The following is a 25,815-nucleotide window of genomic DNA, read 5'->3' as shown; positions in this document are numbered from 1 at the left end:
CGCAAGGTCGCGCAAAGGGATAAATAGCTGATAAGAGCATTGGATGAGCTTGGTTCAGCATGTAATGTAGAAGCCTAGGACTTCCCGCCAGCATAAAGAAATCAAATGCTGCTGCAAGACTTAAGAAAATTGCGATTAGTCCATTTCCTTCGTTGGGGGAATTGTCGTCTGCAGCCAGTTGGTTGCCAGATTTTACCATAGCCACGGAAAAATACACCATGTTGGCGAAGCTGACAACGTTCGTGACCCTTGACCAGACTTCTTGTCTCCAAAAAGCAATAATTTTCTCTTCTCAATTGACATTCCCTTATAGCAAGCTACTCTCCTCACAATAGTAAGACTAGCTCATACTTCCGTTCCTTGAGCGCAAACTACAAGATCTCGTTCAAAATGACCCCAAAATGAGACGATCTCCAGCCACGTATTCGGGAGCAACGTTTGTGCACATATGGCGAGATTTGTAAAACCAAACGAGAAAGCTCCACATATTGAAACTGCCCATTTGACCAACTCCACGACCAGGACCAATCGAAGCGGCCAGGCCAACCTTGATTTCCAGACAATACTTCGAAACTACTCCTCCCTCCAGGTATTGACCTATCGCGGTGGCAAGATAGCGTATCTGCGGCTCTCTAATTGTGGCTGCATAGCAATCTGCATCAGCCGCGTCGCCTGCGAGGAAGACATTGTCATAGCCCGGCGCACGGAGCGACTGGGTGACCTTAAGCCGTCCATTTTGCTCCCGAAGAGAAGATGGTGCAAACGATGTGTTGGAAGTCACACCCCAAGTCGGGACAAACAAATCTGTTTCAAGTATCTCTGTGCTACCGTCGACTTTAGTTAGTGTCAGAAAAGTGACCCCATTTTTGGTGGTACGCTCTGTTATTCTGGCATTGGATATGATTTTGATCCTCAGCTTTTCGAGTTCTCTTCTAGCCGCTAATCGGGTCGCTTCAAGATTCTTCGACTCCAATGGGTGCGATTCAGTGATGACCAAGATCACTGACTTCTTCCCTGCTTTTGCAAACTCATGGCCTAGTTCACCGGCAAATTCAACGCCAGTTGGTCCCCCTCCAGCAATGACAATTGAGCTTGCTTCATCGACTTCTTTTCGCAACTTATCAAGCGCTCTATGTGTTTCGTGAGAGGTACCGACCAACTTCCAAGGCATTTTGCTAGCATAGTCACTGCCAGTGGCCAGCAGTAAAGTGTGATAGGCTAGTGTACGTGATAGTCCCTCACTTGAGGTCAAAGTAACAGTACTAGCGTCTGGGTCCCACTGTTTGACCGTGCCGAGAACAAACTCGAAGTTCTGGTTGTTGTACTTCTCAAATGCCTTCGGTATCGAGAAGAAGACCTTTTCATCGGTGAACTGTCCCGGTATCGCAGCACGGGGTGCTCCGATATTCCAGTAGAACTCCTCAGATCGGGAGACAAGGATGACTTTCAGGTCATGTTTGGCGGAGTAGTGCTTGAGGACATAATGGGCTAGAGGAAGGCCGGTCATACCAGCACCTAGAATGAGGAACGTCTTAGGCATTTCGAGGTCAAGATAGTGAACCGGTCTTGTGAGAGGATGTGACAAGTGCTGGGTCGTGTGAGAGAAAGTGATTTGGAAAAGGAGAGCGAAGAGATCCAGAATATGGCTCTCCTGTATTTTGGAAATTGGTCCGAGCTGACAAAACATCTCTGGCGCAGGATTCTCCTGATCGTCGGATTCTTGTTCTTATGCCATATTAACACTATTGCATACCGCCCGGCAACATGTATATCGCGAGGTTTCGCCATAAGCGGGTTAGCTCTCCTAGACTTAGAGCCTTGCCCAATCGAGACCGATCAACTAATGCTTGGCGGGGATCGGAGGCCTCACTAACCGTGGTCCAAGTCTTACCATTCCACCTACTTCAATTCTATGTGGCTAGACAAACAATTTCAACCCGAATACTACTCTTCCCATCGCTCTGGGTGTCGCAGGAGATTGTGAGATGCAATCGAGCATCCAGAAATGCCACACTTGCAGAACAAGGCGCATTAAGGTGAGCTCCGACTCAAGGCTTAGGACATTCAGCCGAAATTCACCCTGACGGTAAACAGTGCGATGGAGCGGTTCCAATATGCCAAAAATGCGCCAAATCCCACAGGGTTTGTGTAGAAGCAGACGCGGCTAAACAGGAACTCTTTACCATCCACAGTGAAAATCAGTATGCTGCCGGGCGGAAGAGAAGACCAAGAGGACCGCGATCTACCTTGGTTCCCCTGCATCCCAAATTCGATCTCAAAACTCGTGCACATGCATACTACCTCCAAAATCACTTCCAAGTCTTCCAGGATATGCCCGAAATTGTGACGACATGGGCTGAATGCCTGCATAAGTGGAGGGCAGACAATAAGAGCTCGCTAATCGTAGACTTAGCCTTCTCGGCTCTAGCACTCTCAGTATATGCTCGATTCCAAAATTGTCGAAGTGCTGAAACCGAGGCTTGCACGTTTTATCTTGAACTGCTTCAGCACATGCAGGGATGCATTCTCCACATTCACAACACCAACCCAGACGCAGATGACATTGATGCATACTTACTTGGGGCACACTTCATGGCGCGTTATGAGTCCTTTGTCCAAAATCACGATAGTGGTACAATTATAAAAGATTTCAAGCAGATCAAGGTTTGGTATCATTTTGAAGGCGCCGCGGCAGTTCTGAAGTTCTGGTATGATCATCGACCACAGTATGCTCCCACATGGGTTATCAAGCAAAGTAGGAGGAAGTTGATCAAGTCGTCATTGATACGCGAGCAACCACTCCCCGGCTGGCTGGCGGATGGAAATATTTTTGGCGAAAGTGACGTCGCCCTAGATTTTGATTCCTTAATCATTCGATTTATCGATGTTCATCAGAGATACTTGAAAGTCAAACAAGCTGGGGCAGACGGCGAACCAGTTTCCCAAGGCCTCAACGACCTAGTCAGCGATTCGCGTAAGCTTGGCCATAATCTGCTGGATTGGTCCACGAGGCTTCCGGGAAAGTGGCAGTATCTCAAGCACAAACTCCCAGAGACTTCCAACTTCCCACAGGATGAGTTTTATGCGACTATCGTCATCAGCTGCGCAAAACTCGGGTACAGTGCTGTGTGGACCGAGTACTATGCCCTGCGCATGTTGACCTCTCACACCCATCTGCGAATACTCGATCTTCTTGCACCACAGCACAGTTTCGAGCATCGACCGGAAACTCTCGAAGGCCTCGTTGAATTGACGTCGTCAGCTGATTCCCTCGCGGCGATAATTCCTTTCTGCCTTAAGCGTATCCAGATCAACTCTGATCAAAGATTAAATCGAAGCGTGGAAATCTCAAATGAACCCTTCCAACCTTACCTAGCCAGCCTTGTTGTTTGGCCCATGTCACTTGCTTCCAGTCTTCAGAAACTGGAGCCAACACAGAAGGAGTGGTTTCGTTCGGCTTTGTGCTGGGTCAGCAGAGAATCGAGTGAATGTTTGCTTGCGTATGCCATGAGCGATTACTGGGCTCTTCGTTGATCGAGATTGCAAAAGAAAGAAGTGGGCACCATCCTTCTGAGCACTATCATACCAATCCCTAATATCAAATGAGGATATGAAACGTGTGACAAATGTTAGATTCATAATGCTTTTGTCGCTAGGACATTCTTCTGCCGACTGCTGCCGTAGACAAAATATTCTTTTGGGCGCGTTTTTGTGAAGTTGCTACCTTTCCTGCCTTGGAGATAGTTCAAATATGTGCTGCACTGCTCATACTGGGGACAGTATGATGCGTGCCTTAGCATTCGAACAGCTACCTTCAGAGGATAAACCATGCGAACTGACTCAGGAGGCAGCTCCTCTTGATCAAAAACGACACCGGCTTCGTTTACGATCTCCTTCGCAAGCTTAATGCCATCCTCTGGGACTGCAACTTCGGTCTCGTCACAAGATTGCGAGTCAATGAGTTTCCAAGAATTGCCTCCGCTGTGATGGATGGCATAATAGCTTGATTCGAGCACTTTCTGCATGATGCAACTACTGGCCTCGCAAAGCCCGAGTTCAATAGCAGATGCTGTTAATCTTAGCACAAGCCTGTTAGCCTCTTGTTGATTGTTATCACTGGTTGAGCGTGTATTTGATGCCGTTGGTGGGAGCCTTGAATCAGGATCAAGTTTCGGACCCATGAGGTGTTCTTTCTTGATGGTTTTAATCTTGGTTGTACCATTCTCGCAAGCTTTAATCAATTCTCGAATACTTGTGATGTCCGCCCACCAAAAGGTGTCTTCGTCAAGTGTTTGGAGCACTCGAGCTAGCATGAAGCCACAGTCCATGATCTGTTGTTCGAGACTTTTGCTGGTGCCTATCCATGGATCTTCAAGCCACTCTTTCTCAGCAAAGCCAGCAGCATTACGATTGGACAAACACTGCAGCATCTGACAGTTTATGTTAGTAACCTTCGAGCTATCAGTGACTGGTAATAGTTACCAGATTGTATCGACAATGTTCAAGTGTATCCCGTGGAAGCGAGGTACGATGCATTCTGGCACCTCTTGCTTTCAACACCGCTGAGATACCAGCCACATGGCTCTGCCATGCATCAGCGCCATTCTTGTCCAAGCTTGTGAGCTAGATCTATCAGTAAGAGTAACGGCACTTGACCTCAGGGTTCTCACCTCGTACAATGCTATGAGACAGGTTGCCGCAAATGTTTCGTCTGTGAGCGCTGCCTTTTCCGATGACAAATTTCGTTGAAGTAAACCTAGAGAGCTTGTATATAGATATTTGCTTCTGAGAAAGAGTGATTGGTCCGTGTAGAAAGCAGAATACATCTTGCACGTAATGGCTAGCATGGCAGCATCTAACGCCGGGTCCGCTTTCGCGAGCGCAAGAGTGCTGCGCAGCCATTTGGCAACTGGCATATGGACATAACGATTCTTTGCGGCCTCTGAATTGATATAGCTTTCATAGGCCCAGCCAATATAGCGCGCTTTCTCTGTGGAAACGCTGTGGAATACATTCATCGTCGTATCCTCATGCATTGCTTCCGGCGTCGAACTAGGAGTCGTTTCTGCAGAGGTCGGGCGGATCTCCAGGCTCCAAGTGTCCTGGAAAGGAACTGCTTCCGGGTCTCTGAGAGCTTCACGCTTTTCCATACCGTTCTTTGTATATACAACCTAGGTCTGTTGGCATTATATTCAAACAAGATAGATTTTGTGCGGTTTTTCTTACAAAGACTGGATATCGATCATACCCTCCACATCTTCGCTTCGATCTGGCGCATTGCAGGCATGTTGGTTGCTGTAAATCGCACTACAACCAGGTGCATTCAGCATATATCTTCGGCTATGAGCAAGACAAATATTGGCCTACCCTAATCTTTCTACGTCTGCATGTTAGACACCCTTTTGATCTCGGACCTCCGACCATGATGAATTGGAGTTGATTTGGTAGCTCGGGGTGGTGAATGCTTGCAAGTTGTATATTCTATCGAGAGCCCGTGTCTTCCGATGTTTAGATGCTATTCTGGATTGATCTCCATTGTACCAAGATGAAGTATAAGTATCTCGTCCGGGCCCCCTTCGGCCGCCTATTATCCGTTACTTGTGGGGAGGGTTATGTCGTGAAACATGCATTGAGGTTGTTTATTGGAATAGGGCTGAACCCCTAGTTAAATGCGCCAAGTATTTAAGCGCAGTGCGACCTTTCGTCATGACTTTGGGGCGTAGGCTTAGGCGTGCTACTGCCCGATGGTCCCAGTTTTTCATGCCCGGAACTGGTCCAGTCCTGGTCCGCCAACAGTGCAGTCTGCCTTACAATCCGGCGATTACCTAGTTAGCTAGGCAGACAGTCAACTTGTCATTGTAGCTCAATGCTACGTCGCAATATCGTGACCATGGTTGAGAAAAACGTCTGTGGGCACATGAGTTGAAATGAAAGGGAACACTAATCGAAAGATCTTCCTCAACCTAAAACCACGGATACGGCCTTTATTTGATTATTACGAGGAAGCACCGCCCGCTTATTCTTGGCATCTCGCAGGCACCCTCTTAGACCAGACTTGTGTGGTACGGCTTCTAACCGCAGGTCAATTACGGCCGTTTGTAGCCATCAGCCAAGTAGACGGCAAGTGATAGCCATTGAACGCTTTGCTAACTAGTTATGGTAGTATGAAAAGTCCTCGGACTTCTCAGATTACTTCGTGCTACATACATAGTTGGCCAATACTACTCTTGGGCCTTACTCCAGGGTTGTCAACCCTGCATCACCCCTAGTGAGGTAAGTTCCCAGCCCTATCAACATGCGAGCTTGAATGGAGACTGGAGAAGTTATCTCACAACCGATTAGTCATATGGAGGAGAGGACAGAGACGTTGTGTTGCAGAGATACGAAGTAAGGCTGCAGCTACTTGGTACCCGAAGCTCTGAGCAGGGATCACCAAGTTCGATAAGCCTCAATCAAGTATCCACCGTTTTGTGATTTGCAGATGCCCTGCGTTCGATAAGCTTGGGCTGCCCTTTGATTCAACGAGTGACTCAGTCATACACCGGATGTCGGCTATTCCATACCTAGCATACAAGCACTATCGTGACTAAACGATATGTAACCTGGCATTTCGGATGCAAGGCAAGTCTATTGATCTGCTGTAGACGGTGGTTCACATGGGGCTGAGCTTCAGGCTTGCCGTTTTCTCTTCGATTGAGTTGGATATGCTACAGGGAAATATCTGCAGAGTATTCAGTGGGCACCATGTGTCTCATGAGCACTCCTGCGACGATAGTTGACCCCAAATTCTCAACTTGGTGTGCAGATCCAGGTTCTTTTGTTCATGACGATGATGGCAAATCACTCAACTGAGCCATATCATCAGCCCTGAAATGTCTCATCGGACAGTAAGCATACATTATTGAGCCTTTGCGGGGCTTTACTTCACTTACTTGTCTCAGGCCATGGAAGTCTGGTTGATCGAGTGGTAATTAGAATTCGTCCCGAATTTCGATGCTTGAGGACACCTCCAATCGGTTCTACAGCACTGAAGTGTCTACAACTCAAGGTCAACAACGTGCAGGACAGGCGATGTGGCCACAAGGCTGCTATGCTCGCTTTCTATTATCTACGCTAGGTTGTGATGGGTGAAGTCCAAATGTTTAACCCATTCCTGCCCTTTTTAATTGATAGTGCCTGCATCTGGTGTATCACTTATCATCTACCAGTCAAATAGCGGTATTCCATCTCGTTTGGAGTCTTGAACATTGCACTTGCCTTGAAAGACTACTGCCCGAAGAACTAATTATGGTAATCGTCAAGCCCTAGTTGCGCTAGGAGGGTGGGACAGATGTGATGACGGCCGGTGGACAAAAGTGAAAATCGACTGTGAGTGCTCACTGACCAGACTGTCTTACTCTATAGACCAATAGCGGCCTATTTGACCATCTCAAGATCTCGGACAGCAAAGGGTAGCAGATTATGTCAACCGAGCTGCAGCCATTTCTCATACTATGTATGTGATGATCTATGACTCGTCCATATGTATCAAGAACAAATCCCAGCAAGTGGTAAGACCAGTGAAAGGAGTCTAGAGAGAAGGTATATGCGACAACCACTAAGGCTTAAAAACGACAGATCTCCACTACCAGCATCACTTGTGTAGAGCACGCTTCGTTTAGTAGCGTGACAACTCGCTTGAATGATCGAGAAGGAGTGGGAGAGAGGGATGTGATGGCTATTGTTTCATTTTTGGGAGACCGTGAAACTATTACAGTGGCAGTGGCTAGGAGCTGCGTGGAAATTAGAAGGCCGGCACAGTTGATATAGCACAAGTCATGACGAATACTGAGGAGTATTTTTGGTATTTGAAGACCAATTTCAAACTCAGTTCTGCCAATCAAGAAGTCATTTAAGATGTCTGAGAAACAGAAGGCTCTCTGAAAAGGGGTTGTTGGGTCAGAATTGATGACGACTGACCTTAACGAAAGCATATCCGCAATTAAAGTGGTACAATTCCCATACTAGTAGCTTGTCTATGTGTTTTCAATGCTCTTCAACTCGCCTGACATGAATACTGTATCCTGATATTCATAGCCTTAAGCCATGAACCCCTAGCTCAGATCAAGGGATTGTCTACTGCCAAATCCTGCTCAGAATTGAGCAGAATATCCATACCTCATATTCTGGGATCATGCTGCACCGGGTACTGTCACTCTATGGAGTCGTACTCTCGTAACTGACCCACAAGTTTGATGCTGCAGTGGAATAGTAGACATCAGTGATAAGCCTCTGCTACAATAGAAAGAAGGTGCGGCAGTAGGCAAGTGAGATCGGGTTGTCGAGATTGCCTTGTCACAAATTTATCAACCGAGTGATTTGATTTGCAACCTATTTGATCTTTTAAACCGTGATTGGGCCCAGATAATTGAAACAGGAGATCTAAATCTCAATGAGACATAGTCCAATGCGAGGTAGTGCATTGACCATGCCATCTGGCATACCACTCATATGAAGTGTAAGACGGCAAAGCGCGACCACTTGGAAGGTCTTCAGTCGGCGGAGGTAAAGGCGATGCTTCGACATGCACCAATGCTTACAAACTTCAAGGCCTGTCATGGTGCTCCAAGGGTCGAAAAGCTCGCCGAGTGATGTGAAGAAAGCGTTTGGGAGAGTTTGGTGCCCGAGGAAATTGGTCCCATTGCCAGGTTAGTACTTGTTTTGTACAAGGGGTGGAAAGCCTGAAGAGGCGAGCATGATGTCGACCAAATTAGTCTCTCGTTAGACACTCACTTCCTCCTTCCTTACTTGTCCACACAGTTTATTCAAAAGTACAGTAAATTCTGCCTTGAAGGATGTGCACGGGCCAGGTACGACGGAAATGCTCTGGAACCCTCTATTCATGGCCCCTTTCTTGCAGAGCCTCGGCCCTAACAGCGTTGCACTTGGCCCTAACCGGAAAGTTGGCCTTATTTGGCGAAGTTTTGCGAACATGCAGGACAAGGCTTAGGTAACGTACATGCTACAAGCCAATGAAATGTGTAGTTGCTAGTGCCAGTGTCTAACTAAGGTCTCGGTGAAGTATTGACGAAGTTACGCCTATCCTTAGAACCATGGCGTAGAACACTTGTATCATTTTGCATCTCGGAAGGAGTATATTATTCGGGTCCTGCATTACGTATTACTACACATCATCAAGGTTACTCGTAGTATGCCTACATCGCAAGCGTTGTGATAATGGGCTCATTACGTCCGTAGTTATGTTGAACTCGTGGCTGAGCAGCAGGCATTCATTTCATCGCTGAAATCAGGTTATCAGCTTAGCTAGGCTAGGAAGACAATGCGATCTGAGCGAAGGCATGGGAGCTCTTAAGCTATCATCATGGATCGCTCTACAAAAGCGACAGGGTGTCTCAAGGGATTAAATCTACCAAAAGACCACTAGGAGATCGGAATCTGGGCTGGCTTCCAAGTCACATCTTGAAGAACTACAGAGAGCACAATGAAGCAGCTCACTTGCACTACGCTCGCTCTTGCGATACTACCCTTTGTCACTTCTCTCGGCTTGTTTTGCCCTCCAACCGGTCCCGTACTGCCACCTCCTGTACTGCTTGATGCTAACGGCTTCGATGTCGGACCACTCACCGATGCCTTGACAAAGCTCGTCAACGATCCGGACGCTCCTTTCAACGCTACTATCAATTCCTTCTCCTTGACCATCACAACCCTGGAAGATGACATTTTTCAATATCATCACACGGCTCCAAAGAAGAGCGAGGCGGGCGTCTCTGTCGTTGACGGGGATACCATATATCGCATCGCCTCCGTAACGAAGCTCTTCACCACACTATCACTCCTCCTCCAAGATGGGCTCGACATCGACGATTTTGTCTGGCAACACGTTCCTGAGCTTGCCGGCCTCAAAAAGTTCGAGGATATAACGCTGAGAATGCTCGCTAGTCACCTCTCGGGTGTTATAAGAGATGGTGAGTGACGATTAAAGTGCCTACATCAAAGCCTCTTACCTGTCACTACGGACACCTTCAGGGCCAAAATACTGATATATGCTTACCAGGATACAATTCTGAGATAGCTCCAAGAGCACCACCGGAGGTTTTGTCATCACTCGGCTTTCCCAATGTGACCCTCCCTCAAGATTATCCAACGTGCGACAGCATAGGCACTGCGAAATGCTCTCGTGCCGGTAAGTTTTTGACTATGGATTTCTTACCTGTTTCAACATTGCCTGACCATAGTAGAATTCATTTCTGGCATCACAAGGGAAGATTTGGTCTGGCTGCCAGGGAACACACCGACGTATTCAAATTACGCCTTTGTACTCCTGGGGTACGCCGTGGAGGCAGCCACCGGCAATTCACTCCAAGATGTAATAGCGGAAAGTATTGTCCAACCACTTGGGATGAGCGCAGTCTCGGGGCTTCAAATCCCAGAAGACCCCAGCAAAATCATCATTCCTGATGAAGGGGACGTGTGGGCAACCCAAGACTTCAACAACTGGAAAGCGTAAGGACCAAAGTTCCCTTCAAGAGCGTCTTCATTTTCAAGACCATTGAATGGTTACTGACGCGGAACCTAGGACTGGTGGCTTGTTCACCACTCCTAATGATCTCTCTCGCTTTCTTCGGGGCATCATGAACCATGAACTCCTCACTCGGGCTCAAACTTCGGCTTGGTTGAAACCCGCAGCCTTCACGGCATCTCCGACAGGTGCGACTGGCATGCCATGGGGTATTCTGAGACCCAACAACCTCAAACGAGCATCTGGCACAAGACCATTAGAAATCTATACCATGCTTGGGGGTTTTCCCAATTATGGGGCGTACGTAGGTATCATTCCGGAATATCAGCTCGGCATAACAGTCAATTATGCCGGTCCTGGGGATGATCCTCTGTCACGGACACTGCTTGATATGGCGGTGCAGCATGTCATCCCTGTGTTCGACGACCTAGCACGTGTGCAGGCTAGTGAGACGTATGTTGGTTCATATAATCCCGGAGTCGATGGCGGCAACTCCTCGCTCGTCCTGGCATTGGATGATGGTCCAGGCTTGAAGATCGCGGAATGGACTAGCGAGGGAACCTCTGTGAGCGAAGCCTGGCTGGCCTTGTTTGGTGGTTCCATCGGGATGGTCGATGTGGATATGAGAATCTATCCTGTAGGAGAAGACGAGCGCTGGCAGGTGGGATTTCAAGGAATTCCAGACAGAGATGTACCGGGGATTTTTGAAACATCTTGTGATGGCTGGTTCAACTTCAATGCCTTTCGTTATGCCGGCCTTCCAGGGGATGTCGTCCATTTCGTGATTGATGGTAATGGCATAGCTATTGAGGCGCAAGTACCAGGACTGAGGCAGAATTTGACCAGGGTCTAGAGGGCTATACTTACTCATGAGAGGAGTTCGGACACGACCTAGACAGTCCCGTGCTGTTTAATCTTGGAAAAGCATTGTTTGTGAGGAGATCACTCATGCGATGAGCATGCATGATCTTGACTCACAGCACCAAGCTCCAACAATTTTGTTTATATTAACCCACTATCAAATCCTACTTGAGGAGTTGTGCTGTCCGATATTTCCCTCCAGAGAACCAGGAAATGGGACATAGGTTGCGCCCGCCGGTTTGCAGCGCAGTTAGTTAAATGCTTGGGTAAGCATTTCAGTAGCCGATATTTAAGCACCCAGAGATGGACGCCTGAATATCATGATTAACCGCGGGGCTTTCAGGCGTCCCAGCCAGATAAGGCGACTTTATTCCGCATAGGGTTAATCCCACGCTGGGCGCGCGGGGCATCTTCAAGATCGCCAGTCATCGTTGGACTTTACAGTCCCCCTTCCTGTTATGTTTGTGTCAAGCTCATCAAGAACACTAATGACGAAATGGGTTCCAGAACTCCAGGATATGAAGATCATAGAAATCACGGTACGTGACCTGTCTAGACCTCAAGACTAGTGCCACTGATAGACCGCTGTTTCAGACGGCCCATCTGAGGCGAATGGAGGTGTCCAAGATGGTGGCAAGCCAAGAGGCACACATATGTCTCAAGATGGAGATGGTTGCCTTGGAGCCGGCGGAGACGACGAGGACGGCGATGGCGAAAACGATTTCAATGGACAGGAAGCAAGCCTAAGACTGGCGAATGCGACCTTGTCGGCGGACGCCGAAGGTGCGCAGAAGAAGCGAAAAAAGTCCAAGAAGAAGAAGAGGTCGGCGACAGTGCCGTTGAAGCAATCATCCCCACCAAGAGTGTTGCTGGATAACTTATATCCATCTGGTGACTATCCTGAAGGAGAAGTTCAAGCGTACACCAAAGTGAAAACCGCCGCGGCAGAAGCACTCTACGAAGCTCGACAGTATACGAAAGACGAAGAATTTCTGCAGAATTATCGCCAGGCTGCAGAGGTTCATCGTCAAACTCGAAAATGGGTACAAGAGACCGTCAAACCTGGCCAGACTCTACTGAGTATTGCTGAAGGCATCGAGGATAGCGTTAGGGCGCTACTCGGTCACCTGGGATTGGAGACCGGAGACAGCCTCAAGGCAGGCATGGGATTCCCTACAGGCCTTTGCCTCAATCATCAGACTGCACACTACACGCCGAATCCGGGCCAGAAAGATGTTATCTTGCAGCAGCAAGATGTCATGAAAGTCGATTATGGTGTACATATCAATGGCTGGATTGTCGATAGTGCATTCACCATGTCTTTCGACCCAACCTACGATAACCTTCTAGCAGCCGTCAAGGATGCTACGAACACTGGAATCAAGGTGACCACCCCTCGATATAGCAATCCTAACTTACAGTTGCTAAAGAACACTTATAGACTGCAGGAATTGACGTACGGATATGCGATGTGAGCGCTGCCATCCAAGAGGCGATGGAGAGCTACGAAGTTGAGATTCGTGGCAAAACATTCCCCGTCAAACCCGTTCGGAACATCACCGCACACGATATCAAGCATTATCGTATCCATGGCGGCAAGTCCATTCCATTCGTGAAGAACTCTGATCAAACCAAGATGGAAGAAGGCGAAGTCTTTGCTATTGAGACTTTTGGTACGACAGGTCGTGGTATCTTACGAGACGAAGTCAGCTTTCCTTCATGATAGAGCAACAACGACTGCGATTGCTGACATATAACTTAGGATGGTGTCTATGGCTACGGTCTGAATTACGATGCCCCTTCGGCGGTCTCAATACCTTTGGCATCTGGCCGGCGCCTGCTCAGGACGATCAAAGATAATTTCGGCACGATTGTGTTCTGTCGACGCTATCTTGAGCGACTTGGCGTGGAGAGATATCTGGCCGGGGTAAGTTCTCGTTCCCCGGTATTTGCGCAGAAAATCAATGCTGAGTAGAATGCAGATGAATAGTCTCATCTCGAATGACATCGTGGATTCGTATCAACCACTAGCGGATATTCCAGGTTCATACACGGCCCAGTTCGAGCATGTAAGCATTTCGTCTAAAAGATACAGTTGGTATTGTGGGACTGATCAAAACTTCAGACTCTGCTCCTCCACGAAACACACAAGGAAATTTTCAGTCGTGGGGAGGATTATTGAACAAATAGTGTTGAGATCGCGCGGACAGTAGGAGTAGGGCATGGTGTCCGCTTATGCTTATTTGGCTGCATTTCTGGAAAGAAGCGTTGAGATTTGATGAGCTCAACCTCGGTGTTCCTTTCTTCACCCCTTGATACTGGTTTTTCCCCCGAGTCATCGGGTTTTCCCAGTGTTGTGACGCAAATGCGAAGGGCTTTCATTGCGCATTTGGCTTCGATTTAGGGATAGCAATCAATCTGGGATAGCAATCAATCTGGATCAAGAACTTTTCAACGCTATCCTATTCTATCTCTCCGCCTGCCCCCTTCACCTACTGCGGGACATTGTAGCAAGATCAAAGATCTGTGAATAGGCGTGTCACTGAATCTGAACCGAAAGGAAGCCATATCTCGTACTAAGGGGGTTGAGCAATTTCGGAATAGCTATTGTAGGTTCTATTCACGAAATACGTGCGTCATCCTCCACATCATCTGTGTAAATATGTCTAGAGCAAGCTGCAGGTGGTCAATGCTATCGAGATCTGATGAATTGTCAGGAGATGCCTGATTCTTTCTCATGTCTCTTGGTTCATCATCTCCAGTAAGTGTAACTTGACATAGAGGCCTCCAGACTTGAACGTCCCCTGAGTGATAATACAGCAGCCGGCGTGTTCTCATAGTATCGAACATTTGGCGGTATGGAGGTCTCTTCCAAAGCTTAATGCTGGTGTTTGCACCCCTGGTACCGAATTCTTGGTCGGCAGTGACATTCTTGAACGCTGCTAGCTCGTTGGAAAACCCTCAGTGGATCTAATTTCCAGTAGATGCAGCACTTGCAGTAGTAGATGTAGCCGCGGTTGATGTTGTTGATGTTGTTGATGTTGAGCCACCACCGCCGCTGCCTGCCTTCTGAACAGCTGCTTGGACAACTTGGCCCGCGGTATTGAAGACAATGTCAACCAGTGCATTCAATGGTGTATATGAGAATGTCTTCTGCACGAGTCCAGAGCCCAGGTTCTTCGTGGCACCAGTCTCCGTCATATTCGTCAAGTAATTTCCGACAATCGAACTTGCTCCCCCAACTTCCTGAACTATATTCCCGAGATTATCGACTAGGAAGTTCAGCGTCGTGCCGCCCTGCGTGATGGAACCTAGGAGTCCATCAATCACACCGACAATTGGTTCGAGTAGTGAAGTGACGTTGTTAATGGCTGAGATGAGGAGTGGGTTCAAGTCCAGCGATTCGAAAACCCGGTTGACGATGTCCACCAGATGTCCCAGACGGACGATCAACTCTAGCTCAGCTTCAACGTCCGAGATTGTGAGGTTAACCTGCTGAATTGACACCGCCACACCTGCATTCAGAGTGACTAGGGAAGCAACTTGAGCATTCAGATTGATATCTGCACGTAGATCATCTACGTCAAGCTCGATGCGACCGACTGAAAGATTCGGTACATTCAGCCATACGTCAGGCGGCGTCGAGCCAGAGCTGGAAGGGCCAGTCGCAGATGCGGTGGCCGAGGTAGTTAATGGTGCGCTTGTTGTCTGTGACAAGATCGTCTGTGCATATGTCAGGACGAGGAAAACTCCCAGAAGCAGCCTGGACGCCATTGAAAACGAGTGTTGTGCTGTGCAAATGATACAGATGGAGGGAGTCAGACACGGTTGTAGTTGGGGATGTGCAAGTACTCGTATCTATTCCTTTTCCCACGGCATGGGAATTGCAAATTGCTGCATGCAAGAATCACCCGCTGAGATTGTCCAGTCCAGGTTCAGCGGTCGATCATGGTTCATGGGTTGGTAAGGTGATTTTCAAGCGAGAGGCGATGATCTGCACAGATCCTTGATAACCCCTGTTCACAAACCTGTTTTGGTGCTCGACCCCGGGTTTCAGGTGTTGGAAAACGGCCTGGGGCTTAACTAGTGCTCTACACGAGATTGTTCAAGGACAAGGAATCTTCACTAGTTCCACGAAAACCAGCACTTTCCCATGTCATGAAACCATGCATTCGAGAAAATGCATCTCAAATGCCGGACGAACCCATTTATCCATGGTTAATTCCCTACTTTTTTATCCACCAGATGAGAATTTGAGATCAAGCAGGGCACTGTCAACTTTCGCTGGATTTTAGAGCCGCTCGCAATCCAGACAATACAAACTCATGGATTAAGAACTTCGTTGTTTAATTTCCTCCCACTTCAGGTCGTGCGCGACTGCATCCTACACAAGAGCAGTAAAGTTGACGTTGGAGCTCAAGATGGTCGCTTTTCGTTGCATTTCGCTCTTGCTCGCAACAATTCCCTCCATCATTGCCCAAACGATATCCGATGGCGACGGTTACACCGGCTATACACTTGCGGTGACGGGCGATGGGGACTCGGCGTCATATGAGACCGCCAACACCGACACCTCACCCAACGATCCTTTGAACCCCCCGGATGTGTACCTCAACGCCAGCGTCTCCGTAGGAGAGATCGATATAACAGTGAAAAACATTACTGCGAAAATCAACATCGATGCACAGGTACTGTCACTGCTGCAATTCAACGCTGGGGTCGACCTGAGCATCAACCGAGTTCAGTTGACGATTCAAAATGTCTCTGCCAGAGTCGAGTTGGAAGCAAGGCTAGAAAACCTCGTTCTCATGATCAACAATACTCTCAATTCAATTGATCTCAATCCTATACTGGTCACTCTCGGCCAAGGACTAGGAGACATAGTGAACAGCACGCTCGGTGGAGGAAGCCAGTCGGCTGCCAGTGACCTCAATGCTCGTGGTTTCGACTTGGAGGAGGGAATCCTGTACTCGATCAATGACTACAGTGGCAATGTTCATACAAATCGCATTCTGACACAATCTGGTGACATAATCGACCAGTCTCTTCACAATGATGGATCGGTGTTCTCAGAGGTGGTAGTCGGCTCATACTCACACGACATGAGTTTCACAGGCCATGAGCGGACATTGATATATAATGGTGAGAACGTCAGAGGTCAGGAATATACCTATTCGCCATTCGCTGGCCTTCAGGTGGTGGCCGAGGTCTATCTCAACACTGGTAGTACCGTTGTTGGCACGAGGGTGCTGAGTGAGATAGAGGGTGGAGGTTCGAGTACGATCGCCAATGATTCGATCACCACTGAATAGATACTTGTGCGAGAATATATGTCCCCTTTCAAGTACTTAATGGCTTAGTATCTTTGGGAGCCTCGACGCGTCCAGACGCGTCAAAAGAAAGTACGCCTTCTCCCAAATGGTCTACCGTAACGTGGGCTGCTATCACGTGGGCGCTCCCCAAACTGCACCTAAATTTTGTAGTGTTAAGAAAGTCATGAAGGTTTACCAATGTCCAACGAGCAAGCAAATGCTTCGATCTGAATACCTGGCCTTCGCCGAACACTAACTCGCGGTCTCCATAATGACGGAATAACAAGACGACCCTTACCATGGCTTCTTCTTACACGACAGAACCTCCGGCGACGGCGTCGGTCTTGCTCCATACGAGCGCGGGACCTCTAACAATTTCCCTGTTTGCCAACCAGACACCGTTGACATGCCGGAACTTCCTGCAGCATGTATTGGACGAGGATTATACGAACAACGCCTTCCATCGTGTATCCCCGGGCTTTGTGATCCAGACTGGCGATCCAACAGGAACAGGCGAAGGCGGACAGAACATCTACGAGGATCGAGAGTTTGAGCGGTACGATGAGGACTGGGCAAGAGTGCTCGGCCGCGAGAAGGATGAGAAGATCAAGTTCGGGGATGAGATACACAGTCGACTGAAGTTCAACCGTCGGGGGTTGGTAGGCATGGCGAAAGGTACCGGTCCTGGAGGTGGCTATGGTACACAGTTCTTCATCACACTGGGAGACTGTAGAGCGCAGTTAGATGGAAAGTGTACCATGTTCGGCCGTGTCGAGGGAGATGGGATATACAACGTTGTCAAAATTGCCGAAGGCGAACTGGTTGAAGATACGGAACGACCTTTATATCCCGAAAAGATCTTAAGGGCGGAGATAATCGAGATACCGAAAGGAGAAGCATGGCAAAAGATGCGAAAGAGGGACAAGATTGCTCAGCGTGTTTCCGAAGCACCAACAAAAAAGAAGGTTACGAAGAAGAAGGGTGTAAAAACACTACTCAGCTTTGGTGGCGATGATGGTGAAGACGACAGTGCAGACGTCGCAGTCCGGCCGAGGAAGGCCAAATTCAATCCCGCTTTGATCGAAGGGGGCGACAGTCACGATTCTAAATCAGTACCACACCCAAATGGTATTTCTAAGAAGGGAGAAACCTCTGGGGAGAAGAGGAGGCCAAAGTCACCCTCGCCAACAACGACGATTCCAAAGAAACGGAAAACAAGCCCTGAGCCAACCGTCAAATCTGAGTCGCCAGCTCAACGGAGGAAGCCATCATTCCACGATCCAACGACACAATTACCCTTACGTGACCCCGAATCTCCCTCTCGCTCACCAACACCGGATGGAGTACCTACTAAATCTAAAGCCTCAACGTTGCAAGCAGAAATCGATGCGCTAAAAGCATCGATGCGCCGGAATGTGGCTCCAACCAACGAATCAAAACAGAAAAAGTCTGCATTAGAGTCTCTCATACCGGCAACAAGCACGAGAGGGCGGAAGCGGCCGCGGCCTGGCGAGAGCAACTCAAAAGAGGACGCCAGTGCGTTGAAGATGCTCAATGCCTTTAAAGCACGACTCGAGGCTACGAACGCCAACGAGACCACCAAAACCAATGGAAAGAAATTAGACTCAAAGCAGGAGGCTAAGTCTGAAGCCGCGCCGCCAGAAGATGACGATGAAGCGGCCCTTTGCGATTTGCATTTCATCGCTAATTGCCAGTCCTGCTCGCGATGGGATGAAGCAGACCCTAATGCGGATGACGAAGCGGATGATGATAAACCGTGGATGAGTCATTCGTTATCATTCGCCAAGGATAGATTAGGGAAGGACCTGACTTGGAGAAAGAAGAACGAAGAGGAGCTTGTAGTGATTGATCCCGGAGAGAGGGAAAAGGATATTAAACTGGAGAAGCGGAAGGGGAAGGAGAAAGGCAAAGGCAAGGATCGGAGTTGGTAGCATAATTGAGTCTCACATGAGGCTACATCAACGTTCAGAGTCTTTCCTCCAGAATTGAGGAACACTCATAATGCCTTATCAACCTCCTCATGGCTTCAAAGATAGAACGCCAGATCCACCACCTCACCCTTCCCCTCAGCATCAGCCCGCTCAGCGCGCTCCTCCAATGCCGTAAACCCATTCCCCAGAATCCCCTTCCAACGATTCCGACTTCGATACCGAATCTCGAAATCCTCTGCCCGCAACTCCGCCGTGATAACCTCTCGATACAACAACGCAGACCCGGCCCAGGTGGCAGTAACGCGCCCGTCAACACGATGGTTTTTATACCACGACTTGCATCCACCCGTCCACGTCAGGCCCTTATGGATCTCATCACCGTAGCGCACAAACTCATCTGTGACGTCCTGCCGCGGCGCCACAGAGTGGATGTCCTCAGCGGCGATCTTGCGGACCCACCGCAGGATGTAATCCGCCGTCCAGGTCATCGAGGTGATGAGCGTGCCGTGCCCGACGGTCGCGTTCGGGCCCGTGAAGATGAAGTAGTTGGGGAACTCGGGGCACGCGACGCTCAGGTAGCTTTCGGGCTCGACGCCCCATTTCTCCGCTAAGGTCGTGCCGTTCCGCCCTATCACCGGGTAGTGTGGGACGTGGGAGACGTCGAAGCCCGTGGCGCAGACGATCACGTCGAGCTCGTGGTTTTGTGATGCGGTCGAGATGCCTGTCTCTGTGATTTCGATTATTGGCGATGTTTCGAGTGTGACTGTTGGTAGTAGGAAGGATTCGAGGTATCCTTCACCGGGCGTGAGGCGCCGGCATCCGAGCGTCCAGTCTGGTATGAGCTTTGCGCAGAGTTCGTCGTTCTCATTGAGTGCAGCTCGCATACGTGCAATTGTCACTTTAGTCGAATTGGCGTTCTGCTGTGAACCCTTCTTGAACTGTTGAAACGACACAGCGTTAGTCATTTGACCGCCGCATGTATAACGTCCCCATGGCTGACAAATGGGATCAGGAGTTGAAACCACTCACAATTCTGAATCCCTTGTTCATACCCTGCTGTAACATTTTTCGATACTGGCGATGCTTCTCTTTCTCCCCGAACTTTCTTTTATCGGCTTTTGTATACCTCGGATTGAAATTACTCCCGATCTCTTCGTCACTCTCACTAACCTCAGCCATATCGACCCCAACATTACCATTGGGTGACTGCGCGCCATTCATGTCTTGGTTTTCAGAATCGGGGTTTCCTGAATTACCAGCGAGCACTTCTCCTAGTGACTGAGTAATCCAGGTCGCTCCTCGCTGGAAGGAGACTACCGTTGTACCCTTTAGCTTGGCCATTTGCGGCAGGATCTGGATGCCCGAAGATCCATTGCCTATCACGCCGATTCGCTTGTGGCTATAATCGTAGTCGTGGTCCCAAGAAGCGGAATGAACTTTGTGGCCATTGAAAGAGTTGAGGCCTGGAATCGAGGGCCACTTCCATTGACTGTGGTTTCCAGCATTAGTTACACACTTTGCTTAGCCCCTGAATTAACCACGACATACGGCAGTGGCATCTCACAACGCGAAAAAGCGATGGTAAGTAGACTGACCTCAGGAATCCTTGAGCGGAGACTAAGACATCAAAGAGTTCTTCTCGTTCCTCCGCATCGTTCTGCCGTACCCGCATTCTCCACTTACCATCAGTCTCGAGCCACTCCAGCCCGACGACTCGCGAGTTGAATTGGATATCACGCTTCAAGTTCCACTTGTCCGCGATTCGCTGCATGTACTCCAGGATTTCGTCTCCGTCGGCATAGAACTTGGACCAGCTTGGGTTCGGATCGAAGGGAAATGCCTATGAACATCAAATTGTTCTGTCAGCAGCTCGAGCACTGATATATAACCGCGACCAAGTAGTAGAGAAGCACACTGCACGAGCAGATCCACAAAGAAAACTCCGCGTCTAAGGACTATCCCAAGCAAAAGAACGAATCTCCAATATCTGCTTGTTCAGGTCCTTGCTTACATAAAGATGAGCCGGGACATCACACTGGACGCCAGGATAAGTGTTCACTTTCCAGGTCCCACCGATATCATCATTGGTCTCGAATATCACATGTTCAATGAATTCCTGCAACTCGGGCTGTTCGTGTTGAATCTTGTGCGCAAGGATCAGGCCCGAGAACCCAGCGCCAATAGTTGCGACGCGCAGTTTTCTCTTGTGATATGCGGAATGGGTTGCGATTGGAATGCTGATCTCCTCAAGGCGCGACGATGAGAACATGGCTCGATAATTCCAGAATGGATGGTTTTATATTAGTCGTGTAACTTCCTATCTTGGTAGATGAGATGAAGCTTGTTAAGTGCATGTGATTAGTATCAGTAGTGCCCATATAGCTAGGGGGATCATTGAGATGGGGTTCTTGGAGATTATATGTCTTGCAAGATCCATTTTGATTCAGCGAAATCCTGGCGAGTGATGATGTCGATGGTTTGGTATATCTTCATGTGCAGGGGCGCAAGCTCTCCTCTCTCCGAGTTGGAGAAGGAGTTGGGTCAAGGTTTGCCTCGGACAAGATGATATGGAGATTGTTGCGTTGTTCCCCGCACAAAGAGGCGGCTTGCAATATGCTGGTCGAAGTATCAGTCCGCCTGGCACGACAAAGGGTGGATAAATGTGTTGTCTTTTATCTATATGTATTTGTAGGGATTCATGATTCCCTGTGGGTCGTATAAGTTCTTGATCTGCTTCATCAGCTTGATCATGTTCTCGCTCCGACTGTACCCAATATACTTCTTCTTGGCAATACCCAGGCCATGTTCAGCACTGATACTCCCACTGCGCTTCTGAATCCATTCATAGACCCAAGGCTCTATCGCTTCTTCGACCTCTTTGGTGTATCTGCGTACTGGCACATTCAAGTGCAGATTCGAGTCACCCATGTGGCCATATCCAACAACTCCAAGCGCCGGGTACGAATCATCATCGCCTACCAAGCCTTTTGAAGTCAAACGTTCTCTGGTCTCTTCGACAAGTCTATACAGGTCTTGAATAGGTATAGACACGTCGTATTTGTATGTGCCACCAAAATGTCCGATGGCTTCAGTGATGCCCTCGCGCCATCTCCACAGTGATTTTACTTGGGTTTCGTCTTGAGCTAAGACGCCATCAGAGACGATTTCTTCTCCCATGACGTGCTCCAGAAATTGTTCGAGTTTCTCGTGGTCGTGATCAGCATTAGAGCCACTTGTTTCGATCAACACGTAGAAAGGGTGCTCATCTTCCAGCGGATTCTTGTTTCCGGTCACTCGATGTACAAACCCCTGACTTTGACCATCCATTAGTTCGAAAGCCGATAGGATTTCGCCCAGTTGAATCTTCGCATCTCTAAACGCCTTTTGGACGTGGTCGAATGATGGAAGACCAAAGTATGCAACATTGACCGCTTTGGACCTCTGCGGGCATTGAACAGAAACCCCCGTAATAATGCCTATCGTGCCTTCACCGCCAATGAATAGCTGCTTCAAGTCGTACCCGGTGTTATTCTTCCGTAATTTGCCTAGATCGTCGACAATAGTACCATCAGGCAGAACAGCCTCGAGACCTAGCACATTACCATGAAGAGATCCATATCGCAACAAACGTAGACCGCCGGCATTAGTGGCCACGTTACCACCTATTTGACATGATCCCTTTGCACCAAGGTCGAGAGGGAAGAGGTGATTGTGTTCAGCCAAAAAGTTGTCCGCCACCTCGAGAATGACACCACCGTCAACCACCAAAACTCCGCTGATTTCATCGAAGCTGCGTATCTGGTTCATTCGTGAGAGAGATACCACGATTTCATCAAACACAGGGACACTTCCACCCACAAGGCCGGAATTTCCTCCTTGTGGAACAACCGCCAATTTATTATCATTGCAGTATTTCAGGATTTGACTGACTTCCTCCTTCGTCTTTGGCTTCAACACCAGTTTTGTATGTCCTCTGTATTTCCGCATCCAATCACTGTTGAAGCCCTCTATATCATCTGCAGAATCCTGTGTAACCCCATCAATCACAGCTTCCGCTCCGATGCTGGATTTGAAGAACTCAACGTGCTCTGGAGTGATTTCTGAGTATCGAGAGTCCCTTTTTAATGTAGGATACATGTCAGTGGTGTACTTGACATGGTGACCAGGTTCGCTAGTATCTTCCCGCCGTGACTGTGTCGTGGAGAATGGGCGGGCGGCTTCACGTAGAGGTCGAAAACATTGAACATGTCTCGAGCGAGGAATTGAAGGCTTCTTGGCCTGGCGCAAAACCCGCGCCAGAGCTTTGGGAGCGGACGAGGCCATCATGAATGTTCGACCAGGTGCTATTGACGTGATAGCCGGGGACAACGATTGAATAGATACAGATCGGGTCCAGGAACATCAAATCTCAGAGAAACAGGGCGGAAGGATCGTGGATTTTATCTTGACGTAGTTTCATGCGGAGAAATGACGGAGAAAAATCGGAGGCGGAACATGTGCCCGGAACTCGCTAGAAGTAGAGCCCAATTTTTGCGGCTCGTTAGTTAAGCTGTGGCGCCCGTGGCGCCCATCATTATAGCTATAACCGATGCCTGGGCGTCGCGATTAGCACCATGTGTCTAACACTTGAAGCAAAGCCACATCTCTTTACCATGCAAGTTGTCACTTCTAGGGTATCTATCGTGAATGTTTTAGAAGAGATCACTGTGAAGAAACACTTGCTTAGGTCATCTCAGACTATCAGTCACATATCATCCCCATGTTGAAAGTCAGGACAAGCCCAAGAGGTTGACCAAGCCTCGCTGATTTCAGGTGCATTCGCCCCTGGGGTTCGGGGTACAGGGAACCCATACAAGGAGTGAAATAGGCATCCTGAACCCTGCCTTAAGAGAGGCTAGCACCAATTCTCTTCGTTAAAGAACTCAGACACTGTTGGATGCGTTTCACCAACCGCATCATTCAGCCTCAGCCCATCAAATACCCAATTCAATCTCACCACCTTCCCACCTCTTTTTCTACTCTTAACTATTTTATCATAAGAAAGCACTTCGCTTTGTAATTCAATCAAATAGTAGAATTCAAAGCAATGTCTCAATTCACACACGCCTTCAATACTCAATATCAGAATCTGGTCGAGCAGTTCGCGACGCGCCCACGAGCAGCAGCAGCGACAACCACCACCGTCGCGCTCAGCCTGTCTCTTCTCTGGGTCATCACCGACTTCAACGCCTGGAAGTCCTTCGGCACGGGAGGCACACCGCCAACATGGGCGGGCTACTGGCGAATGACCAAAATCCGATTCAACCGCCTGCTGCTGTTCGGCAAGGATAATCTGACCGACCCGACACCGCTATCGACCAGCGGGCCGGCATATCTCGACGCCGGCGAAATCGAGCCCAGAGAGGGCGACAGGCCGAAACTGATGTCGCGCACGATGCCGCAGCGTCAGGTCCCGTATGCCAAGGGAACCGTCGATGCTGGCGTCGAAGAGCGGACCTTGAAGCTGATTCCCAGTCTCGCGGCCAAGTATCCCGATCTTCTAGAACTGCGACCCAGCAAGACGGAAGGCGGGTCGACGGATGCTATTTACGCAAAGGAGTCGCTGGCTACGCTCAACGACAAGGCCAAGGGTGGTGGCATGCTCGGTACTGAAATCGCACACGCCCATCCGCGAGAAGGGTCTTTGCACGTCTGGCTTACGCAGCGGGATGCGAGGACTGTTGTCGAAAAGGGCTACGGTGAGAGATTTCCACTCGTCTTCATCGATAAGGGATGGACGATGGTTTATGCTCCCAGGACTCAGAAGGAGGTTGATGTTGTGGAGTTGATCATCAAGGCTGGAATTGCGAATATTGCTGGAGTGGAGGTCTAGGATGGGACGGTGATATGTTTGCCATTTAGCGAGATGCGTCTCGCTGTGCTTTAGCTGGCGACTAATTACAGTGAAAATTGAGACGGGCAGGTTTGGCTGGGAGTTAATGCATTGAGCGAAATATCGTATTACTATATTCAGTCTGCTTGTGAAGTCTTTCCTCGCCTTGACCACTCCTTTCATCTCGAGGCCTGGTGATTCGGGCCCAAGGTATTCTCATACAATGGGTTCCTCTCAACCTCCCTGACCCAAAGTCTCCAAGGCTTGTCCTGAAACTTTTCGCACATGATCTTCGTGCCCTTCTCCTGCTCCTTGGTGATGGCGTCAAAACCCTCTCCGAACACAAATTGACCATGCGGGTCCGGATTGTTCTTCGCAATAGCCATTGCCTTGGTCTGTGCCTCGGCGTTGATTCGTGTATAGATAGCACGATACACCGCCGTTACGATATCTCGTCCCACGCATGAGAAACCATGTCTTCTCATCAACACCACAGTCTCATCTGGTTCAGTGGCATTAGGTTCTCGAGCAAATTTGGCAGCCAATCCTTCTCCCAGCCGGGCATTATTCACCAGCATATCCCGCTGGTCACCTTCCTGGTAGAGTGGGTCGATATCGAAAACTGGCACGCCATCGCTGCCGAGGAAGCCCGACATGTGATAGACCGATTTCATTTTCACGCCGGTGACTACATAGGGCAGCACTTCCTCGGCATGCGAATGAATGACACAGTTGACCGAGGGAAAGCGTCTGAACAGTTCACCATGGATGAAGCGCTCCGAGTAGCCTTTCGGGGAGTCTGGATCAACCGTCGAGGAGTCGGCAACGTTGTAGTAGATTAGATCGTTGGGGCTTGCAACCAGAGCTGGAGGCATATAGCCACACATGAGATAAACGGATGGGTCGTCCGGATGACGGACTGAGACATGGCCGTAAGCGTCGACCACGCCATGATGGTGAAGGATATGGTTGGCATAGATGAGATCCCGCAGGACTGCTTGGAGATTCATATCGTCGGGCATGAGGTGAGTAGAGGCTCAAGGGAGCCTGTCTTCAATAAAGAGTTCTCAACCGCTGGCGTTGGAGCCAATTCAGGAAGTGGGATACGTCGTGCCAGTCGTAACTTACACACCTGTGTTGTGGTACTCTCCAACTTGCCGTGCGCTGTTCCGTACCACTTGTTTGTTCACTTGCGCAACCACAAATACTACTATGAGCTCGCACCCTGCTAGGGCGAAAGGCAGAAGATTAGGCACAAGTGCGGGGCGCTGCTCTACACACGGCACCGAACCTCAGGTC

At 49.0% G+C, this 25,815-nt stretch overlaps 12 protein-coding genes across 12 annotated transcripts; 6 read left to right on the top strand and 6 right to left on the bottom strand.

Moving 5' to 3' along the window:
• Positions 1–385: 385 nt before the first annotated feature.
• LTR84_003989 (uncharacterized protein) lies at positions 386–1,540 on the bottom strand (the record flags this gene model as incomplete). The annotated part of the gene is made up of 1 exon (XM_064847569.1): positions 386–1,540. The coding sequence occupies one exon, from the start codon at positions 1,538–1,540 to the stop codon at positions 386–388; it is 1,155 nt and encodes a 384-aa protein (XP_064704681.1).
• Positions 1,541–2,098: 558 nt separating this feature from the next.
• Positions 2,099–3,534, top strand: LTR84_003988 (uncharacterized protein; the record flags this gene model as incomplete). The annotated part of the gene is made up of 2 exons (XM_064847568.1): positions 2,099–2,142; positions 2,193–3,534. 2 exons carry the CDS (start codon positions 2,099–2,101, stop codon positions 3,532–3,534), a joined length of 1,386 nt encoding a protein of 461 aa, XP_064704680.1.
• Positions 3,535–3,635: 101 nt separating this feature from the next.
• Positions 3,636–5,150, bottom strand: LTR84_003987 (uncharacterized protein; the record flags this gene model as incomplete). Its single annotated transcript, XM_064847567.1, has 3 exons — positions 3,636–4,430; positions 4,483–4,623; positions 4,671–5,150. The coding sequence occupies 3 exons, from the start codon at positions 5,148–5,150 to the stop codon at positions 3,636–3,638; spliced, it is 1,416 nt and encodes a 471-aa protein (XP_064704679.1).
• A 4,331-nt stretch (positions 5,151–9,481) lies between these two features.
• On the top strand, positions 9,482–11,372 carry LTR84_003986 (uncharacterized protein; the record flags this gene model as incomplete). Its single annotated transcript, XM_064847566.1, has 4 exons — positions 9,482–9,965; positions 10,055–10,183; positions 10,239–10,503; positions 10,577–11,372. The coding sequence occupies 4 exons, from the start codon at positions 9,482–9,484 to the stop codon at positions 11,370–11,372; spliced, it is 1,674 nt and encodes a 557-aa protein (XP_064704678.1).
• A 504-nt stretch (positions 11,373–11,876) lies between these two features.
• Positions 11,877–13,562, top strand: LTR84_003985 (uncharacterized protein; the record flags this gene model as incomplete). Its single annotated transcript, XM_064847565.1, has 6 exons — positions 11,877–11,919; positions 11,975–12,765; positions 12,822–13,085; positions 13,143–13,307; positions 13,363–13,449; positions 13,506–13,562. The coding sequence occupies 6 exons, from the start codon at positions 11,877–11,879 to the stop codon at positions 13,560–13,562; spliced, it is 1,407 nt and encodes a 468-aa protein (XP_064704677.1).
• A 788-nt stretch (positions 13,563–14,350) lies between these two features.
• On the bottom strand, positions 14,351–15,154 carry LTR84_003984 (uncharacterized protein; the record flags this gene model as incomplete). Its single annotated transcript, XM_064847564.1, has 1 exon — positions 14,351–15,154. The coding sequence occupies one exon, from the start codon at positions 15,152–15,154 to the stop codon at positions 14,351–14,353; it is 804 nt and encodes a 267-aa protein (XP_064704676.1).
• A 647-nt stretch (positions 15,155–15,801) lies between these two features.
• Positions 15,802–16,692, top strand: LTR84_003983 (uncharacterized protein; the record flags this gene model as incomplete). Its single annotated transcript, XM_064847563.1, has 1 exon — positions 15,802–16,692. The coding sequence occupies one exon, from the start codon at positions 15,802–15,804 to the stop codon at positions 16,690–16,692; it is 891 nt and encodes a 296-aa protein (XP_064704675.1).
• A 299-nt stretch (positions 16,693–16,991) lies between these two features.
• LTR84_003982 (uncharacterized protein) lies at positions 16,992–18,644 on the top strand (the record flags this gene model as incomplete). Its single annotated transcript, XM_064847562.1, has 1 exon — positions 16,992–18,644. The coding sequence occupies one exon, from the start codon at positions 16,992–16,994 to the stop codon at positions 18,642–18,644; it is 1,653 nt and encodes a 550-aa protein (XP_064704674.1).
• Positions 18,645–18,739: 95 nt separating this feature from the next.
• Positions 18,740–20,913, bottom strand: LTR84_003981 (uncharacterized protein; the record flags this gene model as incomplete). The annotated part of the gene is made up of 4 exons (XM_064847561.1): positions 18,740–19,582; positions 19,674–20,133; positions 20,240–20,484; positions 20,656–20,913. 4 exons carry the CDS (start codon positions 20,911–20,913, stop codon positions 18,740–18,742), a joined length of 1,806 nt encoding a protein of 601 aa, XP_064704673.1.
• Positions 20,914–21,320: 407 nt separating this feature from the next.
• LTR84_003980 (uncharacterized protein) lies at positions 21,321–22,967 on the bottom strand (the record flags this gene model as incomplete). The annotated part of the gene is made up of 1 exon (XM_064847560.1): positions 21,321–22,967. The coding sequence occupies one exon, from the start codon at positions 22,965–22,967 to the stop codon at positions 21,321–21,323; it is 1,647 nt and encodes a 548-aa protein (XP_064704672.1).
• Positions 22,968–23,730: 763 nt separating this feature from the next.
• On the top strand, positions 23,731–24,516 carry LTR84_003979 (uncharacterized protein; the record flags this gene model as incomplete). Its single annotated transcript, XM_064847559.1, has 1 exon — positions 23,731–24,516. One exon carries the CDS (start codon positions 23,731–23,733, stop codon positions 24,514–24,516), a length of 786 nt encoding a protein of 261 aa, XP_064704671.1.
• A 179-nt stretch (positions 24,517–24,695) lies between these two features.
• On the bottom strand, positions 24,696–25,538 carry LTR84_003978 (uncharacterized protein; the record flags this gene model as incomplete). The annotated part of the gene is made up of 1 exon (XM_064847558.1): positions 24,696–25,538. The coding sequence occupies one exon, from the start codon at positions 25,536–25,538 to the stop codon at positions 24,696–24,698; it is 843 nt and encodes a 280-aa protein (XP_064704670.1).
• Between the last annotated feature and the right edge of the window lie 277 nt (positions 25,539–25,815).

This window comes from Exophiala bonariae, assembly GCF_035927105.1.
Source record: "Exophiala bonariae strain CCFEE 5792 chromosome Unknown scaffold_18, whole genome shotgun sequence".
In the NCBI taxonomy this organism is placed as follows: Eukaryota; Fungi; Ascomycota; class Eurotiomycetes; order Chaetothyriales; family Herpotrichiellaceae; genus Exophiala; species Exophiala bonariae.
Note: the sequence above shows the minus strand (reverse complement) of the source record. Positions and strands in the feature narration are given on the sequence as shown.